Raw genomic sequence first — 24,742 nt, 5'->3', positions numbered from 1 at the left:
AGATCATCGTCAAGTCCTTCGAGCCCAACGAGTATGAAGCTCTTTTCCGTGGACCTCATCTTACGTCTTCAAGAGATGCAAATTTCACTCCTATCTGGAATGGCTACTCAGTCAAGCACGTTGGAACTGAAGTAGACGAGGGCATACGGCGGCCGACGTGAGCCTGGACAAGGCCAGCTTCAGCTATAGTGTTTCCGCATGCTGCGTTAGATTGAAACATTCGCGCGAGAAAAGTGGCAGATAGGTTCCGTAGGCCTTAATAGCAGCAGTAATAATTCCTCCGTTATTGCTAATTGCATTCAATAGCGGGGTTGTGCTGAGCCATCGGCGTAATCAGTAATCATCCAGCTCGACCTCGGTCAATTGTCTTTGAAGAGAAGGACATTTCTCTAGAGGCTCTATTAATTGCAATAGAGCTTACAAGTCTGCTGAATGGTAAGGGTAGCCTGTGTGGCTGTCCGTGTAGATGGCTAGTACTGGACTCTCGGCTCAGCACTCGAGTCAACACGCCGCAAAGCTAGTCTAAGAGCCAGTGTTTTCGATAGTTTGACGAAGGAATCTCTCGATAGTCGGGCTGTTGGTACGTGGAGGTAGATCTGTCCACGGGCATAGAATATAGATGACCGTTGCCAAGCCCCTAGGACTATTTGAGGCGGTTATGTAAGCACCTTGTCTTTTAAATCCCACACCAATAATTTTCTCCCTTATTCCCTCTTCGACTTCGACCATGTCCAGTCAACAACCGTAGACGCAGATCGTCTTCCGATGCTGCGTTTGATTCCCCCGGATCACAGCTTGGTTATGTGCAAGCTCTAATCCGCATATCATCTCCCTCCCGACTATGATGACATTTCTTCGGCCACGAGGCATAACTGCCATGGGTGTTCCGAAATCAAAAGTTCAAGCTCAACAGTCTGAGTCGGGAGACAATGACCTTTCATGCCCCATAATTCATGCCCCGTCATCGTGTAAGGTCGAGTGCCAGGAAGATTGTCTCATGCATAGGAGTTTCGTAGTAGGGCGTGTTTCAACGAATCCGAGCCGCATGTATAGTTGGATGGTCTCTTGCATTCTTGAAGGAAGCGTATCCAGCCTCATCTCTTCGTACCCCAGCTCCTTTGCGCGTTGCACTATTCCAGCCACCAGAGCCTTCCCTAAACCCACACCGCGTGCTTCGGGAGAAACGTACAGCCGCTTCATCTCGCAGGTTTGCGTCTCGCCTTGGTCTAGGGGCCGGACGGCGACGCATCCCAGAGGGGTGTCCTCTATGCTGAAGGCAAGGAGAAGCTCTCCGTGAGGTGCACCGTACTTCCCAGGCAGAGAGTCCAATTCCAACGGGTAATCTTGGTAGGTGAGGTCAATGTTTAGCCAGTCGACGTAGGCTGTAAATAGGCTTCTTGCTGTAGCGATATGTTCTGCTGTATGCGCAGGTACGATGCGAAACTTGGCAGTTTCCATAACTGAGTAGGAAGATGGAAACGGCATTCGATTGCTTTCGCGCAGAGAAAGAGAGACAGTCCATATCAATGAAGCTCAACCGACATCGGATCGTGACTCACCAAAGAGGGATCTTGGCAGCCTAAGGCAGGAATCTCTCTTTCCCCGCATACTTTCCCCTTGGCCCTCTGCATCTTCCATCAAACAACTTGTTGACATTCACGGTACCGCCTGGATAATTTGATTTGCTCGTCTATGATTTAGCCTGACAGACACAATTTGCTTTATGGACCGGGTGCCTGAGATCGTCTCTCCTATCAGGTCATCAGAACGGCCCTGAGGGCGATCGGAGTGCCCCGATGCTACGTTCTAATAGAGCGCGATGCCATTCGTCTGCAGGGCACTTGTTGCAAGCTCCGCCATCCACGCCCAATTGGCTTCGCCTGTTGTTAGTGTCTGCCGGACTCCCCGACATTGAAGTCTAGGCATTGGTTTGAGTGGGCTTCCCGATCTACAGAGCTTGGTTCAGGGCGATCTGTGGTCAAATCAGCACGCTCTTATCAGCACATGTGCTCTCATTCTCCAGCGGAGCGGAGCACATCGAGATACTGCAAGGTTGCACCTGGTGATTGTTGATTCTTTGCACCTTCCTCCGCCTTTTCCATTCCTGGCTGCTTCTCCGACTGCCTCGCGCTATATAAAATGGCTGCTGCACCGAAGCTCCCGGCTTTTTTCTGCTGTTCAAGTTTCAAGTCTTCATCCTCAGTCGCCTAGCCCACCCAGCTCACAAACATAATGGTTTCCAAGACCTCAATCTCCTCCGCAAGCATGCTGGCCCTGTCTGCTATGCAGCTTGTCTCGAGCGCTCTTGCCGACGCTGAGACCTGCGCCAATGACACCCCTCTCAGCTGCTCCAGCTCCACCATTGAGCCCTCCTGCTGTTTCAACAGCCCCGGCGGAGCTTTCCTGTTGACCCAATTCTGGGACTACGACCCCGTTACTGGTCCCAGCGACTCCTGGACTATCCATGGTCTTTGGTGTGCTCAATTGAAGATCCAAATCGAGATAAGATCGCATTACTGATGACTTCTGAAGGCCGGATAACTGCGATGGCTCCTACGAGGAGTTCTGCGACGAGTCGCGCGAGTACTCTAACATCACGTCTATCCTCCAGGAGTCGGGCAGCACTGAGCTTCTTTCATACATGGAGGAGTATTGGAAGGATTACAGCGGCGACGATGAGTCGTTCTGGGAGCACGAGTGGAACAAGCACGGTAAGCTCTTTTTATCTCACTTATCTTCATGAATGAATCGATGCTCATTTAACATTCCGTGCTCAGGAACCTGTATCAACACCATCGAACCCTCCTGCTACACCGACTACACCCCCCAGGAGGAAGTCGTCGACTACCTCCAGAAGGCTGTCGACCTGTTCAAGACCCTAGACAGCTACAAGGTGCGTCGCGACCAACTATATCCTTCTGTATCCACTAACATCACCGACTTTAAAGGCCCTCTCCGCCGCCGGAATCACCCCCTCCAACTCAAAGACCTACACCCTCGATGAGATCCACGAAGCTCTCGGCGACATCCACGACGGCTACGCCCCCTACGTCTCCTGCGACGGCGACAACCTGAACGAGATATGGTACTTCTACTATGTCCGCGGCAACCTGATCACTGGTGCTTTTGAGCCTTCTGAGAAACGTGAGTCACTATTATCTGCCTCCTTATCTCCTTGTCTCAGATTTTTGATTGAGTCATCACTAACGTTGTCATAGTCACCGAGTCGAACTGCCCTGAGACCGGCATCAAATATGTGCCTAAGGAGGGCCAGAAGAGCACTACCCCTAGTGTCACTGCTACCCCCACCAGCACGCCCACTGCTATTCCTTCGCCGTCGTCGAGCTCCTGCAAGGCTCATTAGATGGCTTCGGAGGGTCGATCTTACGCTTTGGAAGTGTTATGATAGCGTGGAATATGTACAGATATGATTAACCAGATGTAGAAAGAAAGAAGCCAGGCGCTAAATTCACCCCGTCGTTTTTATTTGGTCTTATGTACATCTTGTATTGGTGGCAATATCAGGATGACTGTCTTCCTGGGTAGGGACACTGAGGACTGCCCGCCGTGGCATTCACTCTGGTATCTCATTTGGCGGTAGCGTGATATTGCTGAGGTGTCTACGCAAGGTAGGTCCGGAGATTGCTCCGTACAGACAGGGCTTGCCTGTACCGGTTATGACATGATAAAAGCGCATGGCCGGCGGAGAAAATGTCCGCTGAAGCGAAACCGCTTGTTATATCCGTGGTCACTCTCGATATCGAGCTTGCGGCACATGCAGCTCGCGGAGTTGACCCAGCTTCGCGTACGGATCGATTACAGGCGCGCTCACATAGCAAACCGACTCGAGGCGGTTATTTTGCGCCGTGTCCATGCGGCAGTCGCGCAGCTTGAGAATTTGGAAGGGTAAAGAGTAAAGTGAGGAAGGACGTCACGACCAGAGAATCTCACACACCCTTCAACCTCGCATTCCTCCTCTCCTCCTCTTTCGTCGCCTCAACGCGGTCCAAGAAATCCATACGACCCAGGAACCCTTCTTTCGCTTTACTATGCACGCGCAACTCATCACTGATCCCCGCACGATCAACATAAGCGGCCCAGTCGAGCCGCGATTTCTCAACAGTGTTAATCTTCGGGCCGCGCGCATTCGCATTCTCCTCTTGCCCGGCTTCAGGCGCGAGAGGCTGTTTCTCCCAGCTCTTCTTGATTGAGCCTGTGGGGTTCGGGTCGAAGCGGGAGATTTTACGGAGGGGGCGGCGGAGGCGGATTATGTGGTCTTGTTTGCTGTTGTTGTTGTTATTATTGTTGTCGCCGTTTGTGATTGCGAGGTCGTCGTCTGTTGCGGGGACGATTTCGCCGTCTTGTTGCGCGCCTGCTAGGAAGAGTTTGGCTTCTGCGGAGTCTCGTGGGACGACTTTTTCTTCTGTGATGTATTCGCCGGCGAACTTATAGGTGCGTTTTATCTTGATCATTTCGCCGAGGTGGGGGGTTTTTGTAAGGGGTTTTTCTGAGGCGTTGTTGGGTTGCGCCGTGTTTTCTTGGTCGCGCATCTCGATGTCGTTCGGGGGCGCTTCGTCGGCCTTCTGTTGCTGGGTGTCTTGTGAAAGGGCGAGTCCTGCAGTTGAATCAGGGGCATTCATTTGGGCCCATAATGCGTCGACGTCAACTGTAGCGCCGTCGATTATTGCGAGTGGTCTGCGCTCTTCCTGTCTAGAATACCGTCAGTACAGCCCATCAAATAAACCAAGACCATACGGATCGATTCTGGAGCAATGCCGTACATTTTCATCTTCATAGCTCTCGTCCTCACAAATCCTCCCGTACCACCCTCTTCATCATCAATATCCAAATCCTCCTCATCGTCATCGCCCTTCTTCCCTCCCTTCTTCCTCTTCTTCCTATCTTTCGCCTTGCGAATCATCGCTTCATCACCGGAGTCCAGCTCGCCATCTTCTCCTTCTGCGTCGCCCTTTTCGCCCTTTGTCTTCCTTTTCTTCGCGGCAGTTTCTGTTCCTGTCTCTGCCTCATCACCTGAAGACGAGAGCTCCGCATCGTCGTCGTCGGCGGCTTGGTCGAGAGTGAAATCTTCATCATCCTCGGAGTCGTCCTGCTCGTTGTCGAGGTCGATATCGGCGTTAGTCATAGTTGTATTCAGGTCAGGAGGCATGAATGCGAAGGAAGTGTGCGTCTTTTGATTTGATAGATCTAGGAGCTTTCAAAAAGATGCGACGGACTTATCTCCGGTTCCTGGGAGATATATTCTGCCGGGCGGCGAACATATCCTGATCGTGCACGTTTAATATTACGTAATATAGAGCGCCTTTCCTGGCGGCTCGAGGACGACTGCTCTCTGTGATATCGAACAATCCCTCAACAAACAACCGACTGACTTCTCACGCCGCTAAACCTCTACTTTTCAACATGACTATGGCTGCACTGGATCTATATTCGGCGAATGCGCCGCCGCTAGCCCAAAAGAGGAAACACCGACATACGGGCGGGACCTAACATCCAGCTTCGCGACGAGCTAGCTGCAGGCTGTATTGAGGTATAGTAGGCTTCATTGTTCAGGCAGCAACGTGCTCAGCAGCTCTGGTCAGATTTTACTCGATTGGGTATTCCTGCAGCTGCAGAGGTCATACTTGCAGTGGTGCTTATGCGACGAGGCCACTCCCGCCGATGGGTGAAACATCTACCAGCCCAGACCTGGAGGATACCATTCACCTACCGGACGAACCTAATCAGATTACGACGCAGAGAATACCTCAGCAGGAGCGCCTCGGTCCACATTGACAGTCATAACTCCGAGACTCGAAGGCGCCGGTTCAAAAAGGTGATAACGATGCTCTACCGTTCGCACAGTGAAGATCCCAACTACCATTCGACATCCCGTATGGCTCGTGGGCATATTCCATACATTGCCGCTGACTAACTCATGAAGTCACCAAAGAATATTCAATAATGTATACACATATTCAACATGGACGGCATGATGGGATCGTCCTCGCTCGACCCAATTACACATACATAACTTCAACTGAACCCATATCACGAACCAAAACTCGCTAAGTCTCCAGGACCTAGCATGTGCTTCGCTCCACTACCGGCTCATATGATACCTTTTTGGAATGCTAGAGTCCTCGATCTGTCACCGCTACATGTCACAGAAAGCGCCTTCGCCCCTTACCTCCCATACTTGAATGTCGTCTCAACCTTCTCAAGATGATACTGGCCCTGCCCACGCTGCTTCGCAACACTCAACTCAAGCCATGTGCCCGCACCCGCAGCGATCATCAGAATAATCTCAAGCGCAATAAGAAAACCCAGCAATATGAATCCCGCGTGAGTGGCAGCGCAGTCCCGAGCAAAGTTTGCCGGCGCAGGCGAGACTATCTCGTCTAAGCTGGAGAATCCGAGCGGTAGGTCGTGGGAGGCCTTCCACTTGCAGGTCCAGGAATGAAGTGTCTCAACATTGCCGAAACCGGTAGGGTACGAAGAGCCCGGGAGATAGATTGAGAAGACGAGGCCGACAAGTGAGGCGATGAAGCCCGAGGCGGAGGTTGCTACTGCCGCTAGGTTTGCGCGTCTGATGTGGGAATGGGGCTAGTAGGGCAGGTCAGTCAGTAAGTTAAGAGCACATATATTAAGCGCAGGTGAGGACGAACCGAAGGCAAAAGAGCCACGACAATAAATACCGAGCTTAGGAACGCAATCGCACAGCCGCATGCTAGGATTGCTATTGTCGGGCGCACGTCAAAGTTCAACGGCCATAGGTATAGTCCAACGTCCTCGAATTTGGAAGTCTCTCTATAGTGGCGATAGGGCACCGCCTCGCAGGCGATGACCGAGACAGAAACGGCTAGAGCAAGGAATGATAGTCCGAGGCGGACCCAATGAAGGAGACGAATCCGCTTGAGGAAGCTCGACTCCTCTTCATTGGAGGCACAAGAGGCATGGTAAGAGCCGTGGAAAGATCCTGCCAGCGAAGCTCCGGAGGCCATGATGATGAAGCAAGGTAATATAGTAGGGTAGTCCAGTCAACGGTCTCCAAGATAAAAGAGAGGAGATAAGTAAGGTAGGTCAAAGAAGTCTTTCCAGAAGACAAGAAACGAAGCATAAGAGCGCCAAAAGAGGGAGAGATGACAACGAACGAATTCGAATTATCTACTGCAGAACAGAAACAGAAACGAAGGAAACGGCAGCCTTATGAAGAAAGCACACTCACTGGCCATCAGTAAGGAAGTATCCGAACCACACCTCGTCAGGACGAGCCAAGTCCAGTCCAAGCGCCTGCTCATGTCTTGTCTCTGAATGATTGAAGAGCTCATCTCGTGCAGGAACCATACACAGAGGCCCTGTAGCCGCCTATCCTTTCCAGCACCACAGCCATTGGTTCGTGCGACCCCTCATTTCAAATCGCGATCCCTATCGTCAGGGGTAGAATATTCAGTGCTCCAGACTGACGTTGGTCACTGACACTCTGCAGCGTGCAGGGTTCAGCTGTTTCTAATCATGTCACCCGGCGCTTAGATCTGGATAGGATTGGCGAATGGGGAGCCAGCCCTGATGAGAATTGGTTTCTTGGCTTGCACTAGCGAAGGTGCACGGATGATTCTTCTGAATCTTGAATTCTGTGCCGGGGGTTTGATTTAAAGCTCGATTGATGAGCCTGACTGGAGGTTGTAGGTGGTGGAGGCCGGGGGCGCTAAGGGGTCAGCGGCTGCAGCTTCGATGGCTGTGTAGAGAGCGCCATTGGCTCGGTTGTCTATTGATGGCAGCGAATAGATCACATTACTAGGTATGTATATCTAAGTGTCTACTCTATATAATACTGCCAAAGAAGGCGTCTCAGCATCACATCCTTGCCAGAAGATCCAGCCCCCTCCCTCTCTTGCAATCGAGCACGATCCAGGGTATACTATGTCCACCCAGTCTCAGAACTCAACACTCAGAACCTACAAAACTTCGCCTGAACCTCCCTCTCAGAAAACTTCTTTGTCTTCGTCCTCAACATAGCCGCCCGTTCCTCCATACTCATTCCAACCTGAACCCCCATCGGAACCAAGCATCTAGCAAGATAATCATAGTCCTTGCGCATCAAGCGCACCGTAATCATGATGTAGTCGATGTTTCGGAATACGAGCGCGTGCTCGGCCGCGTAGCGCTCTTTCTGCTGCAGGAGTGAAACGGGGTGGTCGCGCCAGTGCCGTAGTGGGTTTAGGTGGTGGGAGGTGTGGTAGCCGTCGTTGTAGCAGAAGCGGTTGCTCTGGGCATTATTAGCATTTATACTCTGCGGATAAATACTAGTAGGATAAGGGGTACAGTACCGGCACATCAATCAAAGTAATACTGGACCGAAAGTCCGAATTCGGATCGACTTCGTCAACGAACGCATGCTGCCCCCAGTTCCCGACCATGAGGCCCACGCGCAGCTGCAGGAGCGGGAGGACAAAGACGCAGAGCGTAGCTCTCCAACTAACATACTCCCACAGCAGCACGAGAGCGACATAGTTTCCGATTTCCCAGAATGCAGCCTTGGCCGCCATATTCACTTTCCCCTTGCGGAAGAAGTAAAGCGGCAGTTCCAGCCAGATGAAGAAGAAGAAACGGCCGACGTAGCATGCAAAGTCGAAGAGTTCATCGCGCTGGTACCGAATTGTCGAAGAGAGATCATCCGGCCCGTTCCCCTCAACATGATGGTGCTTGACGTGGTGGTAGTAATACGAGTTCCAGGTATGCCCCATGAGCGGATTCGTGATGTAAGGAAACAGCCCGTCGAACCACCACAGGCCCTTCTTTAGGATCCCGCCCATGTGGATGTGCTGGTGCATCATGAGCGTGTAGGTGCCGACGTAGTAGGTCTGCATGATCCAGTGCGCGATGCCATGGAGCCAGGTGAAGTTCCGGAATAAGAGGATGGCGCTGGGCACGGAGGTTGAGAAATAGAGAATTAGATGGGTGAGCATGACAACGTCCGTTTCGACGCGGACGGTCTTTCGTGCGAGCGCGATGTACCTCTGTAGTAGGTCTTTTGCTAACTTGGGGAGCTTGTCGAGGTCTTTCATGTCCCAGGTTACGAACACGGTAGGCTCGAACTCTGGGTCTTGAGCATTGTTGAGAGCTTTGAGTCTTTGAATTGTGACTTCATCGGATGGAGGCTCTTGGTGTCCATTTTTTGGAGCTGGTTGTTTGGTCAGCGCGAGTTGGGTATACTTTAGATAGAGCATGTGAGTGTGGACATACATTTTTTGCCTCTGTTCCGTGCACCCGCAGCGGAATCCTTTTCCTCACGCGGGGGGCTGGCGCTCTCGGCATCGTTCAGCAGGTTCTTGAGAATCTGCAAATCAGGCCCAGTCAAGTTAGGGTCTATAAATGTAGCAGGGTCCATGTTGGCAGCATAGACCGGAGAGATGTCTACGGTAGCATGAAGAGCTGTCAAGAAAGTTAAGGGGAAGCTACGGATATCCGTCCATCCGTCAGGGGCCAGATCGTTAGTCCACGGCTAGACAAAGAAAATCTCGACTCTAGCATCTACCATTCAAGAATACAAGCGTTGCCATATCAAGCATTTCAACTATCTCTGAAGATCTTATGTTGCACAACCAGACCAATTAGGAGCTGGACTGGATCCAGGATGTCCTTTGCTTTTCGCCTGGCCACGTTGCTTAGTAATATCTACAGTCTACAGTTTCTAACAACATTGAGCTCTCACAATGGGGTTATGGAGTTTACAGGATGATAAAACGTCGTTGGGACCTTGACCTAAGAGCTCGAAAATATAAGAAGACAGTATTACTCTATCAAGATCTGACCATCTTCTCTGATACTCTGTAATGACTGACATCACATGGCTGCACATGACTCATCCAATCAGACGCCGCCTCCGGATTCCCCCACGCGATACAGAAAAAGTTGGCGGGGGAGAAAAAGCTCGAAACGACAATAATCAAGCAGGAGCAGACACAAGCATTGAGCATTACTGTTCAATACACTATCCTGGCCTAGACTGCCCGAAACTTGCTTTGAATCCTGCCAGTAACTTTAATCCTCGACAATGCCTCTCTCACAGCTCCAGGGAGTCAAGCTCCCCGCCTCGGCCGATTTCCACGGTGCGTATACTGCCTATATTTGTATGTGAGCCATGAGCTGATATAGAACAAGTCCACCTTCGAGATGGCGACATGATGGAGCTGGTTACTCCCACCATCCGACAAGGTGGTGTCAACACTGTTTTCGTCATGGTAAGAAGATAACTACGAGGGGAGAGAGATGATGGATAGTTGCATTGCATTGCATTGAGACTGAAATTGGAAAGAACGCCAAATAACATGCAATAACACCACATACAGCCGAATCTGGTCCCGCCAGTAACCACAGTCGACCGCGCGCTCGAGTACAAGCAGCGCCTGGAATCCATTGAGCCGAACGTGAACTTCCTCATGTCGCTGTACCTTCACGAGTCAATCACGCCGGAGACCATCATCGACGCCAAGAAGCGCGGCATCACGGGGGTGAAGAGTTACCCGGCTGGTGTGACGACGAACTCTTCATCCGGTGTTGTCGACTACGAGCTTTTCTACCCCGTGTTTGCGGAGATGGAGAGGCAGGGGTTGATCCTGAACTTGCACGGAGAGGTTCCGTCGCAGGGCGATGTAACTGTTCTTTCTGCTGAGGAGCGCTTCCTGCCTACCCTTCTCCAGCTACATGAGAAATTCCCCAAGTTGAGGATTATTCTTGAGCACTGTACCACTGCTGCGGCTGTGGAGGCCGTTAAGAAGTGCGGGCCAACTGTTGCAGGAACAAGTAACTCGAGCCTCCCATTATATGCATGCGTCCATGGAACACTGTTGACAACGTCGTAGTAACCGCTCACCACCTGTCAATCATTATCGACTCCTGGGCCGGTGATCCATTCTGCTTCTGCAAGCCTGTCGCCAAGACGCCTGCTGACCGAGACGCGCTTCTGCGCGCGGCTGCCTCCGGCAACTCCAAGTTCTTCTTTGGCTCAGATAGTGCCCCTCACCCTGCGGCTTCCAAACGTGGAGGAGAGAAGATCGCTGCGGGTGTATTCACTCAGCCATACACGACTCAGCTTGTGATTGATGCATTTGAGCAGGCCTGTCAGAACGGCGTCTTGAAGAAGGAAGACATCACGCCCGAGATCGTTGAGGGTTTCATGAGCAAGTTCGGTCGCGCGTTCTACGGCCTCGAGAGCGAGCAGAAGGAGTTCATCACCCTCAAAAAGAAGGACGAGAAGGTCGTAAACATCCTAAAGTCGGACAAGGTGGATGTTGTCCCATTCAGGAGGGACCAGGGAACATGGAGCGTGACATGGTCTTCATAGTCAAGCAACCAATCGTATCTTTGAGGAATCCACAATAGAACACAAAAATGGTTCGTTCTTTAGTTTTCCTTCTTGTTCTCCTGCGTGATCATGCTGGCAACGACCTCGAGTGCCTGTGCTTCAGAAATATCCATCTTGCGTCCGCCAATGGTGGGGTTTCCGTCATTGCCAACCGGAAGCTGACCAGAACGCTCAAGATGCAGTCTGATTCGACTTTCGATGTAATTACGTCTTTCATCCGGCTTTGGTTCCTTCTCGTTCACAGGGCCCGATTTCGGCAGAGCAGCTAGCTTAGGACGGAGCTCTGTCAAAAGCGCTTGCAAAGCAGGAAGTTGTGATAGAATAAATGCAGTCTTTGTCGTAAGAGGCGTGTGTTGCGTGTTCGTTCCTGAGGCGACACCGACTCGTAGTTGCTGAGCAGCTGGGCTGGATGTTAAGAACGACAGATCCAGATCCTTGTTACCAGGGGCGGTGGTAGCCCCGCCATCGCCTTTAGTATCGTTCTCTGCGGTTTGTGCTGCTGATAACATTCCTTTGAGCTGTGCGATGATCACTTCGTTTCTGGCGCTCTCCTGCTTCAATGCCCGATTGAGTTTCTTGGTTTCTTGTAGCTTTTGTCGCAGAACCAGGATCGTATCGACAGTCGGCGCGTCGGGAGAGGGATGTAAAGAAATATTCTGTAGGACAAGAAGTCAGCATTGGCAAAAGACGTGAATGATCGATCCACGCGAACCTCATAGTGTTTGAGCCTGATCCACCCCATCAATTCATCAGGCACTCTGAAGATATTGCGCAGCACAAAAATCTCGAATTTATCGAATGCTTTGTCAACAGTCGCCTCAAGCAGTGTTTCCAGCTGGTGCAATCCATTTTCTATCTCCAATTGCGCTTCCGGATAAACAACGTTCCCATCTTCATCGGTGTCGGGGATGGTCGAGCCGTTATTGGCATGGCCGAAACCCAGTCGCTCGGGGGGTGTAGACAATAGGCCGCTCTCCAAACTCGAGATTGCTTGATAGATTAAGTTGTTGATTGAGTTGATAATGTCATCTATGAGCGACTAGAACCGGGTTAGTGACTGGTCGCAGGGGACTGACAATTGGCGCAAGGCGCAAACTCACGAGAGGGGTATAGCTAAAATGCTCCGTGAGCAGGGAGGTAGTAAGATCATCCATAATGTCAGTAATTTGTCAATTGACCCATCCCCTAGGCAGTCGTTGAAGCCTGAGACGTCGTTGTCTGGTCAGAGAACGCGTCGCGTGGGGACAAATAGTTTGTCTGTTTTGCGCGAGGGGAAGAAATGCGCTGGGCCGCCAAGACAACGGCCGCTGACAGGGACAGCAGACCAGTTCTTGGTCCAACAATCCACCAAGGCAAACTTCTCTTCTTACTAGTCTTCCGGACACTAAAACATAGCTCTGCGATTCCTCGGGCAGCACCATGCGATTAGCTCCTAGAAAGCAGGTCCAGATCCATGTTCTCGCAGCTTATGACTCACTGATCCTGAAACCAGCACAGAACTGACTCAACATAATGGCTGTGCAACTCTGTTATGAACTGGCGTGTGAAGAAAGGTGCCTTTGATGCCTTCCAGGCGCTTTCAACATCAACTTTGACTCACCAAGGACATTCACTGACTGGGGCATGACTGACACTGGACGAAAGCCCGGCAAACAGCTTGTACAACAATGCGGGCGTGGACTCTGGACGCATATAAACACCCCAGTGCCCAGTGCATTGGGATTCTCCACGGCTCTGAAAGTGATTAATTTGGACTCCGAAACTCAACATGGCAGACGACAAACAGACCTCTGAGACTGAGTTGGCTCCGGGCCCCGACAAAGCAGACTCTCCGAAAAGGAGCCCAACACCTCTAGCTCATGAAGCTCGCTCGGCATTCCCGACCTTGGAGAGCTCTCGATCAGCAGAGAACAGGCTTCGACCAGCCGCTGGTATTTACTCTCAACCCCATTCTTAGATCACGGGCTTAATCATGATGCAGACATACTCAACCGCCTCATATGGGATGAGAGCTACGATAGCACGGACTACGTCATTGGCTACGAGGACCGATTTGAAGGGCGCATGGAGGCTAGCCTCAACTCGTGGAAAAGGGAATCAACTGACGACGAGTTTATCCCGCAACACCGAATCCTCTACATCAAACGCAAGTCTGATTCTGAGATTGTGTGGGACAGGCGACGAAGGATTGACCAGATATTCAAGAGTGGGAATTCGGCCTTTGACTATCTGGCGTTTCTCTACTGAGTGTACATATAGCAGTCAGTGTATGATGGTTAGCATGGAAATAGAAGCGCTTAACTCCGTTACCGCACCCCCGGGTGCTCCTTCCTCCTGTATACATCCATGTTGCTGACGGAATCGAGACGCCATCATAATCAGCTCCAACACGATCGAGGCCATTCTATTTTTCTAGCTATCCTTCCCAGGAGCTTTCAGCTGCATCTCCCTAGTTGCAAACAAGATGCCTCAGAAGCGCCATCGAATCGACTTCTCGCTGCTCAGAAGGCGTCAACGCTTCTCATCAGCTTCGTCCTCGAGCCTCTCCCCCACCGTTCCTGTCCTCGAGTCGCCGCTCACTTTCCACGCGCTGGCTGCGCAAGAGATTTCTGAGGCAACACTCAAGCAAAATAGGCTCAATCGAGCTCCAAGCAAGCCGCTCATAACGTTCGAAGACAGAGAGGACGACGATGGACCGATTCCCAACCTGACAACCGGAGATCACAAAGAAGGTAGATCACCACACACAGCACATAAGAGCAGCGAGGGAACGCCGTTGGCCCAGCCGAAGAGTCAATTCTACGAGGAGTCATTCAGCTCTCGTGCCCCATGGCTGTCCCCAGGTGCGCGTATAGGCCAGGACTCTTTTGTTGTGATCGAGATCAAGACAAACACCAACGTGAGCAGACGCCATAACATACTCAAGCTTAGAGCTAACTGGGCTCCAGGTTAAAGACGAAGAATCAGTGACCTCGAAAGTTACCACCCGAATGGCACAAATCTACCAGAGATCCGAGTCCTTTATGATTGTCACCGTCCAGCAAATCCCGTCATTTCGGTTTGGTAATTTGGCACTCCCGGCATATTCAATGAAGATCTATGCCTTGCCGTATCTCATCGCACCAATCACAAACCTCCGAAGCACCATACTCATCCAAGCGGCGCTTCAGGACATTCTGCATATTTCGCCCTCCCGGGGAATCATTCTGTATATTCCAGTTCCAGAGGAAAATATGGCTACCAATAATACGACGATGATGGGTGAGGTTGCTCGTTTGGAACATAACTCTGGTGGCCGGGAGCCTGGAATCTTCAAGTCCCTCTCTCGATCTCTGAGCAGAAGGAAGAAGACAAGCAGCGCCGTAAGCGCACCTTTGTCTGTCGCTACCACATCATCATGGACTGCTGAAAGCGATACACCGGAGACGAAACCAGCTGCTGTCTCGGAAACCGAAGGTCTTAACACGTCGGTCGACGAGGGCCATGCGCGGCCTGGCAGATCGCGAACGCTAAGACTCTTCGTTTCTCGTCGGACACAGGAGCATTCGGAACAGTCGGGCGTTGATGAATAGAAAGTGTCTTGCTATTCCCGCTTCAAAGTACGCTCGCCGGTATCATCATTCGCATAGGAGCTGAGGCTCTTGAGAGACGCCCATGGCTTCATATATCGATGATCAAGGCAACGTATTGACTATGAGTGATTCGTCACCAAATAGGCCTTAGTATTGCGAACTGTCAGGGCTAGCTACTTTTATTTCTTTTTTGGAGTTATTTTGTTCGTTGCATTCTATCGCATTGTATAATTATATCCAAAGTCACCGGCTCATGGTTCGTTAAAACTTTTACTAGGTTCGCTGCTAATGAATGAACTTCAAGTCGTTTTACTCAACTCCAGTGTAGAAAATCAGTGTTCTTCCACTCTTAAGTTTCCGCGTCAATAAAAGCTGACCATGAGTTTAGGCAGATAATCTGCTCTAGCAGCAGGATAGGACAACACATCCTTCCCTTGAAGACCTTACAGAGTCTTCCTTCACAATCTCAATGCATCTTAGTACAATACTCACGGGTTTCGACCAAGGCCCCAGCTTTCCAATGCACTTTCCTAATTCGCTTTCTGGTCCATCGCAACGTAACACTTTCTTGATCACCATGCTCAATTCCTAACACCGGACCTTTTGCAGCAACACGACTTTATTATCAATCTCACATCATTACAACGCATCTCACTAGGTCTATGGCACCAAAGCCTACCCCCAGCGGTATCCCAGGCTTCGAAAATTATCTTTCAGATACTTCACCAGCACAATCGCCCCGCATCAAGATTGAAGGATATGGCAGTGACAACTATCTTTATGAAACACACCCAGCAGAAATGCTAGTCGAGGAATCAGACTGCGGCCGCCCCATCAAGAGATCAGAAAGTGTCGACCTACTTAATGTCCCTCTCGCAGATGCCAGCCCAAGTAATATAATGGGGTTGAATGGTGGAGCTCCTAATGCTTCGGCGACAGAATCACCACCTTATAATATTGAAGAATCTGAACGTGACCGACTTGTTGAAACCCCTTCGGGAGAACAGTCTGCGCTCAGGACCGAAAGATCTACTAGTGACCGAATGCCTCGTTATACCTCGGAAGAAACCACGCCCGGCCTCATAACGGAGATTGAAGGCGACCTTTTTGATGCCAGAGATGGCGCGGCCTTGATCCGTGAGTCTACAGGGCTTTTTCGGCACTAGGTACATGCTATCGAAAGCCGTAAGGCTGATCAGTTTCTCATCCAGATGCTTGCAATTGCCATGGAGTATGGGGCAGCGGCATTGCAAAGACTTTCAAGCAGAAGGTAATCCTTCCCTGCCCACTCCAACGCTCATGAAACTAACGACTGCTATTCATTCTCATCTAGTACCCAGCGGCATTCAATGCCTATAAAGATTACTGCCAGAAATACAAGAGCAAAAAGCCCGTGTTGGTCGACGTAGACGTACCAGCCGAAGCGGTCTCAAGCAGCAGCGGCCGGAAACCTCACCAACCTCGCACACAAATTCAACTACCTGAAGGCACTGCTCTACTCATCAAGCCCCAGAAGGAAGACTACGATAAGGAGCCGCAGAGGAGGAAACACTGGATAATCTGTCTCTTCACGTCACGAGGGTACGGTAATAAAAAGAACAGCGTCGAAAAAATCCTGCAAAGCACCGAGTTGGCAGTTGCAAATCTGGAAGAGCAACTTGCGGTACAGCGGTCGAAGGAACTTGAGTCAGAGGATATTGGCATCACGGAGCTGCGGTCATGTCGATTAAATTCGGGGCTGTTTGGGGTAGAGTGGGCGTGCACAAAGAAGATATTAGAGGATTCAAGCTTGACAATTACTGTTGTTCGTCCTCCTGGAGAGCCTTTGGAAAAGTCCGACTAGACCGCGCTCGAGTGTCGTCAAGGCTTGAAAGTTCGAAACGCCCGAGCCTGGAAGGGGAGAGTAGGAGTATCGTTGCAGGCCCTGTTCGTTCGGCAGCAGTAATTCGACTTTCCATACATCGTTGGGGAGTTCGAGATCGTGTGATATGGATAATAGCTAGATATACTTCACTAACATTCATGGGAATCCATATATTTCTCATCGTGGTCCTCAAGATAGGCAATATAGGTCACCTGACTTCGCGTCTGTCAGTCGCGACACGCCCAATCCTCAACACCACCCTCTGCATCCCAACCCAACCTTGCAGAGCAAACGTGCAAATCCATTGAACTTCAGAGCAATGCCTCCAGAACGCCAACCTACCCGAAAACGCCGGCTTCTCCCTTTCAAGCCCCCGAGCCGCGCATCAAAATCCGCAACAGCATCCGGACTCTCCAAAGCGCCCTCAAAGACAAAAAAGATCTCAGAATCAAACACAACCGCCTCATCCTCAAACGCACCAAAACCCACCTCGCGGTCCATAAAGCCCAAACCCGCCAAACCCTCTTCCTCCCGCCAAAGGCCATCCCTCTCCCCGGTCAACTCCAACTCCGCGTCACCCTCCGCCTCACGCGATGCCTCCCCCGCCCCCTCCTCAGCTTCAGGATCATCCTCCTCCTCCGACAACGAAGCCTCCGAAGCAAACTACATCCTCGCCGAGATAACGCACACTGACCCAGCCGAAACAGAAGACGTTCTTTCGTCCGATCCACTCATCCCACCAAAGCTGCTAACGAAGCTCGTGCACCATCATTTCCGAAACGAGAAGACCAAAATTGCGAAGGATGCGAATGCCGTTGTTGCGAAATACATTGATGTCTTTGTCAGGGAGGCTGTGGCGCGCGCGGCGTTCGAGAGGAGTGAGGGGGATAAGGGGGCTGGGGATGGGGATGGGTTTTTGGAGGTTTGTTTTTTTCCTTTTTCTTTCGTTTTCATATAGGGTTACTTGGAAATGGATTTGCTAATGGGTTTGGTGTGGATACAGGTTGAGGATCTTGAGAAGATGGGGCCGCAGCTTGCTATGGATTTTTAGGTGTTGATGGGGTACTGACTCCGTGTCTTATTTGCAAATATGGTTGATTTGGGTGGGCGTGAGGTCTTAAGTTGGGCGTTTAACGGTTAGGGATTCATTTCTGTTGCTCGTGATACCATCGTTGCATGTTAATACTTAATTGGGACGGAGGCTTTGGTATGGCTACAGGCTACGCCATTGCATAAATATCGGAGTATAGTGTGAACTCATCAACTCAAATGAAATGCTATGCTTGGGATATATGCTCTAATCTATGTACAAGTTGCCAAACCCCAGTAGTACCAAACATCCGTCCGACTCAACCACTCAACAACGCATCCTTAGCCGCTGTCGTCGGCGTATCAACAGAAGCTGGACCAGCAGAAGGCTGAGCCAAGCCCGTGGCATCCACCTCCACCTTCTCATTCCCATTCACCCCGTTCTCAGGCTTCTTCAGCCTATCCTTCTTACTGAGCTGCATCGAACCAATCTCCATGGCCTCTTCAGGCGTAGGCCGAACATGCGGCTGGCAAACCCACCATGGCCTCCCATATTCCGCAATCACAGCCTTCGACCCCGTAAGGTTGGGATCAGGCTTGTGCTCGAATTTCTTGGGATTCTTCTCATACTCCTGCATACCCTTCTTGACCTCTGCTTCCAAAACAGACAGGGTATGTTCGAAGGTAGACATGTCGCTGGGGTAGGACCGCGCAAGGGCGTCACGAACATTTGTGTGTGTAGCGATGAACGGGCGGAAGAGCTGGAAAAGGTGTGGCTGCATGTATTTTGCGTTGATGTTGTTGTAGTTTCCGTTGCGGGGCCCGGACGTGGGTTTTTGCCTCTTGTCTCTCTTTTGCTTTTTCTTTGGTGGGCCGTCTACTGTTTCTCCTTGTTGTTGAAGTTCTGATGCGGCTTCTGTGGTGGCTGTTGGTTCTGGTTGTGAAAATTGTTCTTCGGATGGCTCGGGATCGCCGAGGATGTAAAGAGGTTTTCGCTCCGGAGGGGTCTGGTCGAGGATATACTTGTAGACGATGTCTAGGTATCGTCGGAAGACGGCATCAACACGATATCCTCCTTTGCCGTCTCTGCCGCGCCAGTATTCTCTTCCTTCACTTCCGACTGGAGGCGGCTTCGCGAAGATAGACGGATCGGATAGGTTTCCTTCAGCGCTCATTACACCATCCGCACGGGTGGCTTCGAGGCACCGCGCCAAGTCGTCGTGATTAAGGTTGTTCCCGTTCGCGAAGATGACAGTCTCCGGTGGGAGGTTATCCCGCAAATACCGAATGTAACTCCAATCCGCTAAGCCGGTGTTATGCCCCTTCTGTTCCCGCGTCCGTCCATGAAGCGTAATTATACTTGCGCCAGCAGAGAGTATCATCTTCGCATATTCCAGCGTCTTCTCCTTCGACTCCTGTATCCTAAACTTGGCAGTAACAGGGATTGGAAGTTCGTTGTGTAACTTGTTGATGAGTTTATAGATCAGGTCCCAGTCCTCCTGCAAGAAAGCCCCGTAATGACCCTTGCGCGCAATACCCTGCGGACAGCCGAGGTTCAAATCAACAGCGTCGCAGTAGGGCGCAACGTGGCGCGCCGCCTCAAGGAAATCATCCGGGTCATTAGCACAGAATTGCACGAACAACGGTCGGTCAATCTTTGGGTGCCCGTCTAGGTATAGGTCCTGCGAGTTGTCGCCTTTATGACCAGCTGCGGCGCGGATGGGTTGAAACATCTTGTTGCGGTATCCGGCTTCTTCGCGGAAGAGACGTGAGTGGAACATGGGTGTGTATGCAAGGACGGACTTTGATTCTTCGGGGGCCATGTATGAGCGACTGAGCATGCGCCATGCCTGTGCAAACCGTCATAGTTAGTCTTGCGCGGAGGATAAAATGGGTGATGCGTCGCTCTTACAAATTCAGAACGATCCACCATAGGCGCCACGATGTACTTCGGACAGCCTATGCTCTTGTAGAATTCCCGTCCGTGGAGCTTCTTCGTAACAGGCTCTGGCTTCTCAAGCGCAACTTGCTCTATGCTGTTGGCGGCGGCGGGGGGTATCTCCGCCATTGTGGTCGGGTATGAGCGGGTGAAAGATAGGAAATATCGCCCCAGTCGCGGGGACAAAAACCTAATGATCCTTATGATGACTGATAGTGCAGAAAATAATGAGGGACTCCAAAGCAAATGAATGATGGTTTCTTCTATACTTAACTTTGTACTCCGTAGACAGGCGACTTTTTTTCGGCGACGGCGACAGTATCTTGGAGCGCGAGAATGTTGTTCCGCGTATCTTATCGATTGAAGATCTCTTGGCATTTTGTAGCATAGCGGATGGAAACTTAGTTTACATCCCGCGTCAGGAGCGAATGATGTTTCGTATCTTCAAGTTCTTTGTTATGGCCGTTCTTGCTGTCTAGACACTTGCAAGAGCAGGGACACTCATGGCGCGCCGGTGCGTCTTCAAAAATGTCACGAATACGCCCCACCTCGATCTCGTCAATGGACACTGCTAGTGGTGCCAGTAAGTTCATTGTTTCTCTTGGCTGAATGGCGTCAGGTACTCACCATGACTTAGGTTCTTCTCTGACTGCGCTTTCAGAAGATGGTGAACTGGCTGCTCAGCTTAATGGGAAGGACCTCATCCTTCATCTCAACCCAATTTCCTCGGACTTCAAAGAGGTCCAGATCGTCAAGGTCAAGGACGCAGGTTGCAAGTTTCTGAAGTTCTCACGGCCAACTCAAGGTATACGGCGAGTAATTGGCGCAAATGATTTTCGCGTCACAGTCTGGAACCTAGATCCATTGCAGCAACATGCGGAGATCGAGAATCTCGAACTCGGCGCCCTGAACATTGAGTTCGGGGGCGACGAAAATGAGGTCGTGGTCTTCCATGCATTCAACACAAAGCTCGCTATATTCGGCTTGGATTCTGGCCGCAGTCACGTCCTAAAGTCTCCTAAGTTCTCCCATCAAAATGGGTTCGGATATCGACCGAAGACGGGACAGCTCGCGATTTTGCTAAAACCCGAGACTACTGATCTGTTGACTGTCCATGAGTCTCGGTCATATGAGGTCATCGGACGGGAAGTTCTCCCGACAGTCGATGCTCAAGGCTTAAAATGGAGTCCTGATGGACGGTGGATAGCTGTATGGGAAGCTGCAAGCGCAGGAACCAAAGTCCTCATTTTCACGGCGGACGGTCAGTTCTTCAGGACTTATACTGGCTTACCAGAGTCCTACGACTCTTTTGATCTAGGCGTCAGATGTATCGAATGGAGCCCTCCTGTGCATGGCTCGTCGGAGGTTTTGGCTGTGGGAAAGGTCGATGGCACAGTAGACCTGCTTGGTTCTAAAACGGTATGTATAATCTTTGGTCGCTATGAGGTCCTTTAACTGACATGTTCAGTTTGCTTGTTCATCGACATTGTCACATGTTTTCCAGGGTGATGAGCACTCTCCTAGTATATGGCGGGAACGTTACGCCGCTGGCGGCATGAGCCTAGAATATGCCGAGTCGTCAAGCTCATCCGCCTTCACCATAATTACTGAGCCCACTGGTGCTCCTCGCGGTGTATCATTGATGACATTTAGCCCGGATGGAATGCTGTTAAGTACCGTGGACCAGACACGGTCGAATATTGTCTGGATATGGAGCTTGGAGGATACTCCGACTTTGGTATCTGCCCTGGTTCACGAGCACGCCGTCAGGCAGGCTACATGGCATCCCGCCAGCACACAGCTGCTGATTACTACCGCCAATAGCGCCCTACCCGGCGTCCGCTGCTGGAATCCGCATCAGCCACCGTGCATTGTTCGTGTTCCAGTTCCAAGAACAGAGAGCGGAAGGTACGATGTGCGGTGGGTAGCTTCTGATGGAAATGAGAGCTCAAGATTCTGGTTTGGGTCCGCGGATGATTATGTTCTGGGATCTATTCAACTGAGCGAAGACGGGGCAGCCGAGTTTAGATGTTCGTATACCCTTGGTGGGAAGATTACCCTGGGCAGTCAGGGCACGAATATGAGTCGATGATTTATACTACTTTTAGCGATTTGATGAAATGACATGAAACATCATCTCACTCCTCGTCATTTCTTCCACCCATATACAGACTTATGCCTGGTCTATTAGGCAGCAAAGGTATAGTTCCCGGCAGCCAATCACCGTAACTCAGGTAACCGAGCCACGCGTGACCGGCCAGGGCTTAGGGTTACTTTTCACGTGACACTTGTCATCCCCACTCGAATTTTGCACTTGGGCTCAACTTCAGACGCTTCAGTCTCGCAGCTTCCAACAACCACACAGACGGTCAAAATGGTGAGTTGCGACCCCTACATGGGTAACCTATAAACTCGGACAAAATAATGCTAATAATCTGAAAAGGCTCCTGCAGGCAAGCAAAAGAAGAAGTGGTCCAAGGGCAAGGGTATGCTTCCACCGTCCTCATCCTCATCACCCATCACCGAATGATCATCGATTTCGCGCACATCCGGTCAAGCACAATACTCGCTCCTCTCGCATTCGCTCAATTCACGCACACAATCGATACCCATGGATAACTGAACTAATGATGACTGTCTATAGTCAAGGACAAGGCCCAGCACGCCGTCGTCCTCGAGAAGCAGACCGCTGAGAGACTCAACAAGGACGTCCAGTCCTACCGTCTCATCACCGTCGCTACCCTCGTCGACCGTCTCAAGATCAACGGCAGCTTGGCCCGCAAGGCCCTCGCTGATCTCGAGGAGAAGGGACAGATCAAGAAGGTTGTCGGTCACTCCAAGATGAACATCTACAGTACGTCCACGCACACTTAGTCGCCCCTCAACTTGGGAAAGTCGGCTTTGAATGTTGATTGCTGACCGGTTATAGCCCGCGCCGTTACCGCCGAGTAAACGCTTTCTTATAACGAATGATTTTTCTCGCGGTGCTTACGATACCTTTGCTACGAATGATATCTTTAAAACCGGATTTTCGCTGGGCGCATGATGTTGGTGGTACGATTATCGACCTCGCATAAGCATTGCATGGAATGAAAAGTCGCGCTACTGGACGTGTCAAGTACATTGCAGTGACTCAAATTAAATCGACCTGATCAATCTGTTCAATTCATCTTGTCAGCGCTTGTAGCTGCGCAGAGCGCAAGCAGTAATATATACATAGTAGCGTAGGAATACTCAGCATCCCTCTCCGCTGCCCCTTCAACTCTAAACTACGTCACTCAGACTCAACCACCCCTCTGCTTATTACCCTCAGCCTTCCTCTTAGGCCTCTGCTTCCTCGCCGCCTCACAAAGCTCCCTCTTCTCCCCCGTCTTCCCATCCCCAGGCCCCTTAACAACCCTCCCAACCTCAAAATACTTCTTATGGTTCCCAAAAAACCCAACCCAATGCGCAATACTCTTCTCAACCCTCTTCCTTGCATTCCGCACATCCTGTTCACGCCGGATCTTCTTTTCCCCACTACTCAACCCCTCTAGATCCTCCGGTTCGTCAATGGGGATGAACATCTCCTCGACACCGGTGATATCGTCCGTCAGATCCTCTGCAAAGCAGCCCGTTATAAAGGCGCGCGTTGCGTCGCGCCCGGCGAAAAAGTGGTAGCCGCCGCCCGGGCCGTACATTCTCGGGTTCGCGGAGACGTCGAAGATGGTGCCGTTTATGGCGACGTAGATTGGCAGTTCGGGGTTTGTGCCGTCGTAGGCGGAGAGTTCGGTCGGTGTTAGGTTTATGGGGCCCTTCTGTACGCAGACTCTTGTTAGTATGCGTATAATCTCGAGGTGAATGGATGGGTGGTATGGTTGGTTCGGACAAGATAGAAGAGGGGGAAACATACAACATATCGCACGAGCTCCGGCAAATTCGTGAACCATGGTGTGTAGCCCCAGGTTAGAGACGCTGCATCCGTGAGGTAGTATGACAGACCGCATGATACGACGACGAGGGTGAGCAGGACGCGGAAGATGTCGAGGACGCCGATGCCGCCTCTGGTGCTAGGTTCGGTTTCATTGCGACTTGTAGTCTTTGATTGATTTTGGCCGCCCTTAGAGCCGACCGGTCTTTGGCGAACTTCAGACATTATTGTCGTTGGTGGACATTTGATGAGTGTAGAAGTTAGGAAGTGGAAGTAGATAAACAGCGGGCGGATAAGGCTGCCAGTGGGAGGACAGATATTTGGAATGATGTTGAAACGCCGAATGGATGGGGTGATCGCTTACTCTTTGAGCTACGTATGGACTCTGGTGAAAGCCGAACGTCAAGGATAGAATGGAAAACCTGTTCAATAATGCAACTTCCACTCTGTAGTTTGGTTGCTCATCATTTATTTCTGCGTAGCTTTACTGGCCTGTTCGTGCCGAGGTTGACATGGCAGTTCTACAAGGCACTACAGCAGCATTCTACGGAAATTATACAACACCAGGACAAGAGAAAATTTCGCAGATTTCTGATTGATTCATTTGACTATGATAGTATTCCTCGGAGACCGAAAGTGGCCAGCGCAATCACCTAGGTTAATCGACTTCAGTCCAAAGTCCATGTCTCCTCCACTCTCGTCGAGTGCGGAACGAGTGCAAATATTCGCCGACACTACTTAGCTAAAGTAGCACCTATGAATCTTGTACAAATTAGCAAAGCCAATAAAAACACCAGTGAGAAAGCAATGCGTGGTTATAGATCTCGTCAGACATCCAAGGAAGTACAATACGCACAGAGCACGTCTAGATTGGGTTCTGTCGACGGCTAGCGTGGAAACTGCGAATGTGGAAAAGTTTTTCATCATCGAGATTAGGGGAAGGCAAAAAGAGGCGGATGGTTATTGAGTGCAAAGTGTCAGTGGAAGCTTACCATGAGAATATTTAGTAGGCCGGTGAGATGGTGATAAGAGTCGTGACAAGCAGTCAATGTGCACATCCTAG

At 50.9% G+C, this 24,742-nt stretch overlaps 14 protein-coding genes across 14 annotated transcripts; 7 read left to right on the top strand and 7 right to left on the bottom strand.

Annotated features, from left to right (window-relative positions):
- Positions 1-951: 951 nt before the first annotated feature.
- BDV17DRAFT_286247 (GNAT family N-acetyltransferase) lies at positions 952-1,458 on the bottom strand (the record flags this gene model as incomplete). The annotated part of the gene is made up of 1 exon (XM_073760866.1): positions 952-1,458. One exon carries the CDS (start codon positions 1,456-1,458, stop codon positions 952-954), a length of 507 nt encoding a protein of 168 aa, XP_073621384.1.
- Positions 1,459-1,666: 208 nt separating this feature from the next.
- BDV17DRAFT_9754 (T2 family ribonuclease) lies at positions 1,667-3,523 on the top strand. The gene is made up of 5 exons (XM_073765427.1): positions 1,667-2,474; positions 2,533-2,711; positions 2,778-2,893; positions 2,949-3,144; positions 3,219-3,523. The coding sequence occupies exons 1-5, from the start codon at positions 2,233-2,235 to the stop codon at positions 3,362-3,364; spliced, it is 879 nt and encodes a 292-aa protein (XP_073621383.1). The 5' UTR covers positions 1,667-2,232; the 3' UTR covers positions 3,365-3,523.
- A 424-nt stretch (positions 3,524-3,947) lies between these two features.
- Positions 3,948-5,143, bottom strand: swc5 (putative Swr1p complex component (Swc5); the record flags this gene model as incomplete). The annotated part of the gene is made up of 2 exons (XM_073760865.1): positions 3,948-4,710; positions 4,782-5,143. The coding sequence occupies 2 exons, from the start codon at positions 5,141-5,143 to the stop codon at positions 3,948-3,950; spliced, it is 1,125 nt and encodes a 374-aa protein (XP_073621382.1).
- Positions 5,144-6,045: 902 nt separating this feature from the next.
- On the bottom strand, positions 6,046-7,080 carry BDV17DRAFT_9674 (uncharacterized protein). Its single transcript, XM_073765416.1, has 2 exons — positions 6,666-7,080; positions 6,046-6,603 (listed from the first exon to the last, which is right to left on the bottom strand). Exons 1-2 carry the CDS (start codon positions 6,999-7,001, stop codon positions 6,184-6,186), a joined length of 756 nt encoding a protein of 251 aa, XP_073621381.1. The 5' UTR covers positions 7,002-7,080; the 3' UTR covers positions 6,046-6,183.
- Positions 7,081-7,808: 728 nt separating this feature from the next.
- Positions 7,809-9,521, bottom strand: BDV17DRAFT_249544 (fatty acid desaturase). The gene is made up of 3 exons (XM_073756232.1): positions 9,244-9,521; positions 8,328-9,181; positions 7,809-8,266 (listed from the first exon to the last, which is right to left on the bottom strand). Exons 1-3 carry the CDS (start codon positions 9,386-9,388, stop codon positions 7,949-7,951), a joined length of 1,317 nt encoding a protein of 438 aa, XP_073621380.1. The 5' UTR covers positions 9,389-9,521; the 3' UTR covers positions 7,809-7,948.
- Positions 9,522-10,054: 533 nt separating this feature from the next.
- BDV17DRAFT_286242 (dihydroorotase) lies at positions 10,055-11,344 on the top strand (the record flags this gene model as incomplete). The annotated part of the gene is made up of 4 exons (XM_073760864.1): positions 10,055-10,109; positions 10,162-10,241; positions 10,350-10,803; positions 10,863-11,344. 4 exons carry the CDS (start codon positions 10,055-10,057, stop codon positions 11,342-11,344), a joined length of 1,071 nt encoding a protein of 356 aa, XP_073621379.1.
- A 59-nt stretch (positions 11,345-11,403) lies between these two features.
- Positions 11,404-12,519, bottom strand: BDV17DRAFT_286241 (MIND complex subunit MTW1; the record flags this gene model as incomplete). Its single annotated transcript, XM_073760863.1, has 3 exons — positions 11,404-12,021; positions 12,078-12,404; positions 12,466-12,519. The coding sequence occupies 3 exons, from the start codon at positions 12,517-12,519 to the stop codon at positions 11,404-11,406; spliced, it is 999 nt and encodes a 332-aa protein (XP_073621378.1).
- Positions 12,520-13,133: 614 nt separating this feature from the next.
- Positions 13,134-13,612, top strand: BDV17DRAFT_286240 (DUF504 domain-containing protein; the record flags this gene model as incomplete). The annotated part of the gene is made up of 2 exons (XM_073760862.1): positions 13,134-13,296; positions 13,347-13,612. 2 exons carry the CDS (start codon positions 13,134-13,136, stop codon positions 13,610-13,612), a joined length of 429 nt encoding a protein of 142 aa, XP_073621377.1.
- A 74-nt stretch (positions 13,613-13,686) lies between these two features.
- BDV17DRAFT_9633 (MIF domain protein) lies at positions 13,687-15,035 on the top strand. The gene is made up of 2 exons (XM_073765409.1): positions 13,687-14,264; positions 14,314-15,035. The coding sequence occupies exons 1-2, from the start codon at positions 13,830-13,832 to the stop codon at positions 14,935-14,937; spliced, it is 1,059 nt and encodes a 352-aa protein (XP_073621376.1). The 5' UTR covers positions 13,687-13,829; the 3' UTR covers positions 14,938-15,035.
- A 564-nt stretch (positions 15,036-15,599) lies between these two features.
- On the top strand, positions 15,600-16,780 carry BDV17DRAFT_286238 (uncharacterized protein; the record flags this gene model as incomplete). The annotated part of the gene is made up of 3 exons (XM_073760861.1): positions 15,600-16,074; positions 16,149-16,207; positions 16,271-16,780. 3 exons carry the CDS (start codon positions 15,600-15,602, stop codon positions 16,778-16,780), a joined length of 1,044 nt encoding a protein of 347 aa, XP_073621375.1.
- A 340-nt stretch (positions 16,781-17,120) lies between these two features.
- On the top strand, positions 17,121-17,852 carry BDV17DRAFT_286237 (CENP-X/MHF2 family protein; the record flags this gene model as incomplete). Its single annotated transcript, XM_073760860.1, has 2 exons — positions 17,121-17,723; positions 17,805-17,852. 2 exons carry the CDS (start codon positions 17,121-17,123, stop codon positions 17,850-17,852), a joined length of 651 nt encoding a protein of 216 aa, XP_073621374.1.
- Positions 17,853-18,086: 234 nt separating this feature from the next.
- BDV17DRAFT_249530 (tRNA-dihydrouridine synthase family protein) lies at positions 18,087-20,135 on the bottom strand. The gene is made up of 2 exons (XM_073756231.1): positions 19,743-20,135; positions 18,087-19,680 (listed from the first exon to the last, which is right to left on the bottom strand). Exons 1-2 carry the CDS (start codon positions 19,896-19,898, stop codon positions 18,151-18,153), a joined length of 1,686 nt encoding a protein of 561 aa, XP_073621373.1. The 5' UTR covers positions 19,899-20,135; the 3' UTR covers positions 18,087-18,150.
- A 162-nt stretch (positions 20,136-20,297) lies between these two features.
- On the top strand, positions 20,298-22,721 carry BDV17DRAFT_286235 (S25 ribosomal protein-domain-containing protein; the record flags this gene model as incomplete). Its single annotated transcript, XM_073760859.1, has 6 exons — positions 20,298-20,352; positions 20,407-21,188; positions 21,238-21,642; positions 22,213-22,255; positions 22,414-22,623; positions 22,699-22,721. The coding sequence occupies 6 exons, from the start codon at positions 20,298-20,300 to the stop codon at positions 22,719-22,721; spliced, it is 1,518 nt and encodes a 505-aa protein (XP_073621372.1).
- A 252-nt stretch (positions 22,722-22,973) lies between these two features.
- On the bottom strand, positions 22,974-24,225 carry BDV17DRAFT_9559 (putative heme/steroid binding domain protein). Its single transcript, XM_073765398.1, has 2 exons — positions 23,662-24,225; positions 22,974-23,566 (listed from the first exon to the last, which is right to left on the bottom strand). The coding sequence occupies exons 1-2, from the start codon at positions 23,902-23,904 to the stop codon at positions 23,054-23,056; spliced, it is 756 nt and encodes a 251-aa protein (XP_073621371.1). The 5' UTR covers positions 23,905-24,225; the 3' UTR covers positions 22,974-23,053.
- Between the last annotated feature and the right edge of the window lie 517 nt (positions 24,226-24,742).

This window comes from Aspergillus undulatus (genome assembly GCF_047715775.1).
Source record: "Aspergillus undulatus strain CBS 261.88 unplaced genomic scaffold BDV17scaffold_1, whole genome shotgun sequence".
In the NCBI taxonomy this organism is placed as follows: Eukaryota; Fungi; Ascomycota; class Eurotiomycetes; order Eurotiales; family Aspergillaceae; genus Aspergillus; species Aspergillus undulatus.
The sequence above is the reverse complement of the archived record's forward strand: the minus strand, read 5'-3'. Positions and strand labels throughout refer to the sequence as shown.

Excerpts from the sequence above, each read along its gene's own strand:
- BDV17DRAFT_9633 (XM_073765409.1), top strand. The coding sequence starts at position 13,830 with ATGCCTCAGAAGCGCCATCGAATCGACTTCTCGCTGCTCAGAAGGCGT. Across the intron at positions 14,265-14,313 it reads AGATCAAGACAAACACCAAC|GTTAAAGACGAAGAATCAGT; the intron begins GTGAGCAGACGC and ends ACTGGGCTCCAG.
- BDV17DRAFT_9674 (XM_073765416.1), bottom strand. The coding sequence starts at position 7,001 with ATGGCCTCCGGAGCTTCGCTGGCAGGATCTTTCCACGGCTCTTACCAT. Across the intron at positions 6,604-6,665 it reads TCGTGGCTCTTTTGCCTTCG|CCCCATTCCCACATCAGACG; the intron begins GTTCGTCCTCAC and ends CTGCCCTACTAG.
- BDV17DRAFT_9559 (XM_073765398.1), bottom strand. The coding sequence starts at position 23,904 with ATGTCTGAAGTTCGCCAAAGACCGGTCGGCTCTAAGGGCGGCCAAAAT. Across the intron at positions 23,567-23,661 it reads CGGAGCTCGTGCGATATGTT|AAGGGCCCCATAAACCTAAC; the intron begins GTATGTTTCCCC and ends GTCTGCGTACAG.
- BDV17DRAFT_9754 (XM_073765427.1), top strand. The coding sequence starts at position 2,233 with ATGGTTTCCAAGACCTCAATCTCCTCCGCAAGCATGCTGGCCCTGTCT. Across the intron at positions 2,712-2,777 it reads GCACGAGTGGAACAAGCACG|GAACCTGTATCAACACCATC; the intron begins GTAAGCTCTTTT and ends TTCCGTGCTCAG. Across the intron at positions 3,145-3,218 it reads TTTTGAGCCTTCTGAGAAAC|TCACCGAGTCGAACTGCCCT; the intron begins GTGAGTCACTAT and ends ACGTTGTCATAG.
- BDV17DRAFT_249544 (XM_073756232.1), bottom strand. The coding sequence starts at position 9,388 with ATGGACCCTGCTACATTTATAGACCCTAACTTGACTGGGCCTGATTTG. Across the intron at positions 9,182-9,243 it reads ACGGAACAGAGGCAAAAAAT|CTCCAAAAAATGGACACCAA; the intron begins GTATGTCCACAC and ends CCAAACAACCAG. Across the intron at positions 8,267-8,327 it reads TTACTTTGATTGATGTGCCG|AGCAACCGCTTCTGCTACAA; the intron begins GTACTGTACCCC and ends AATAATGCCCAG.
- BDV17DRAFT_249530 (XM_073756231.1), bottom strand. The coding sequence starts at position 19,898 with ATGGCGGAGATACCCCCCGCCGCCGCCAACAGCATAGAGCAAGTTGCG. Across the intron at positions 19,681-19,742 it reads TGGTGGATCGTTCTGAATTT|GCATGGCGCATGCTCAGTCG; the intron begins GTAAGAGCGACG and ends CGGTTTGCACAG.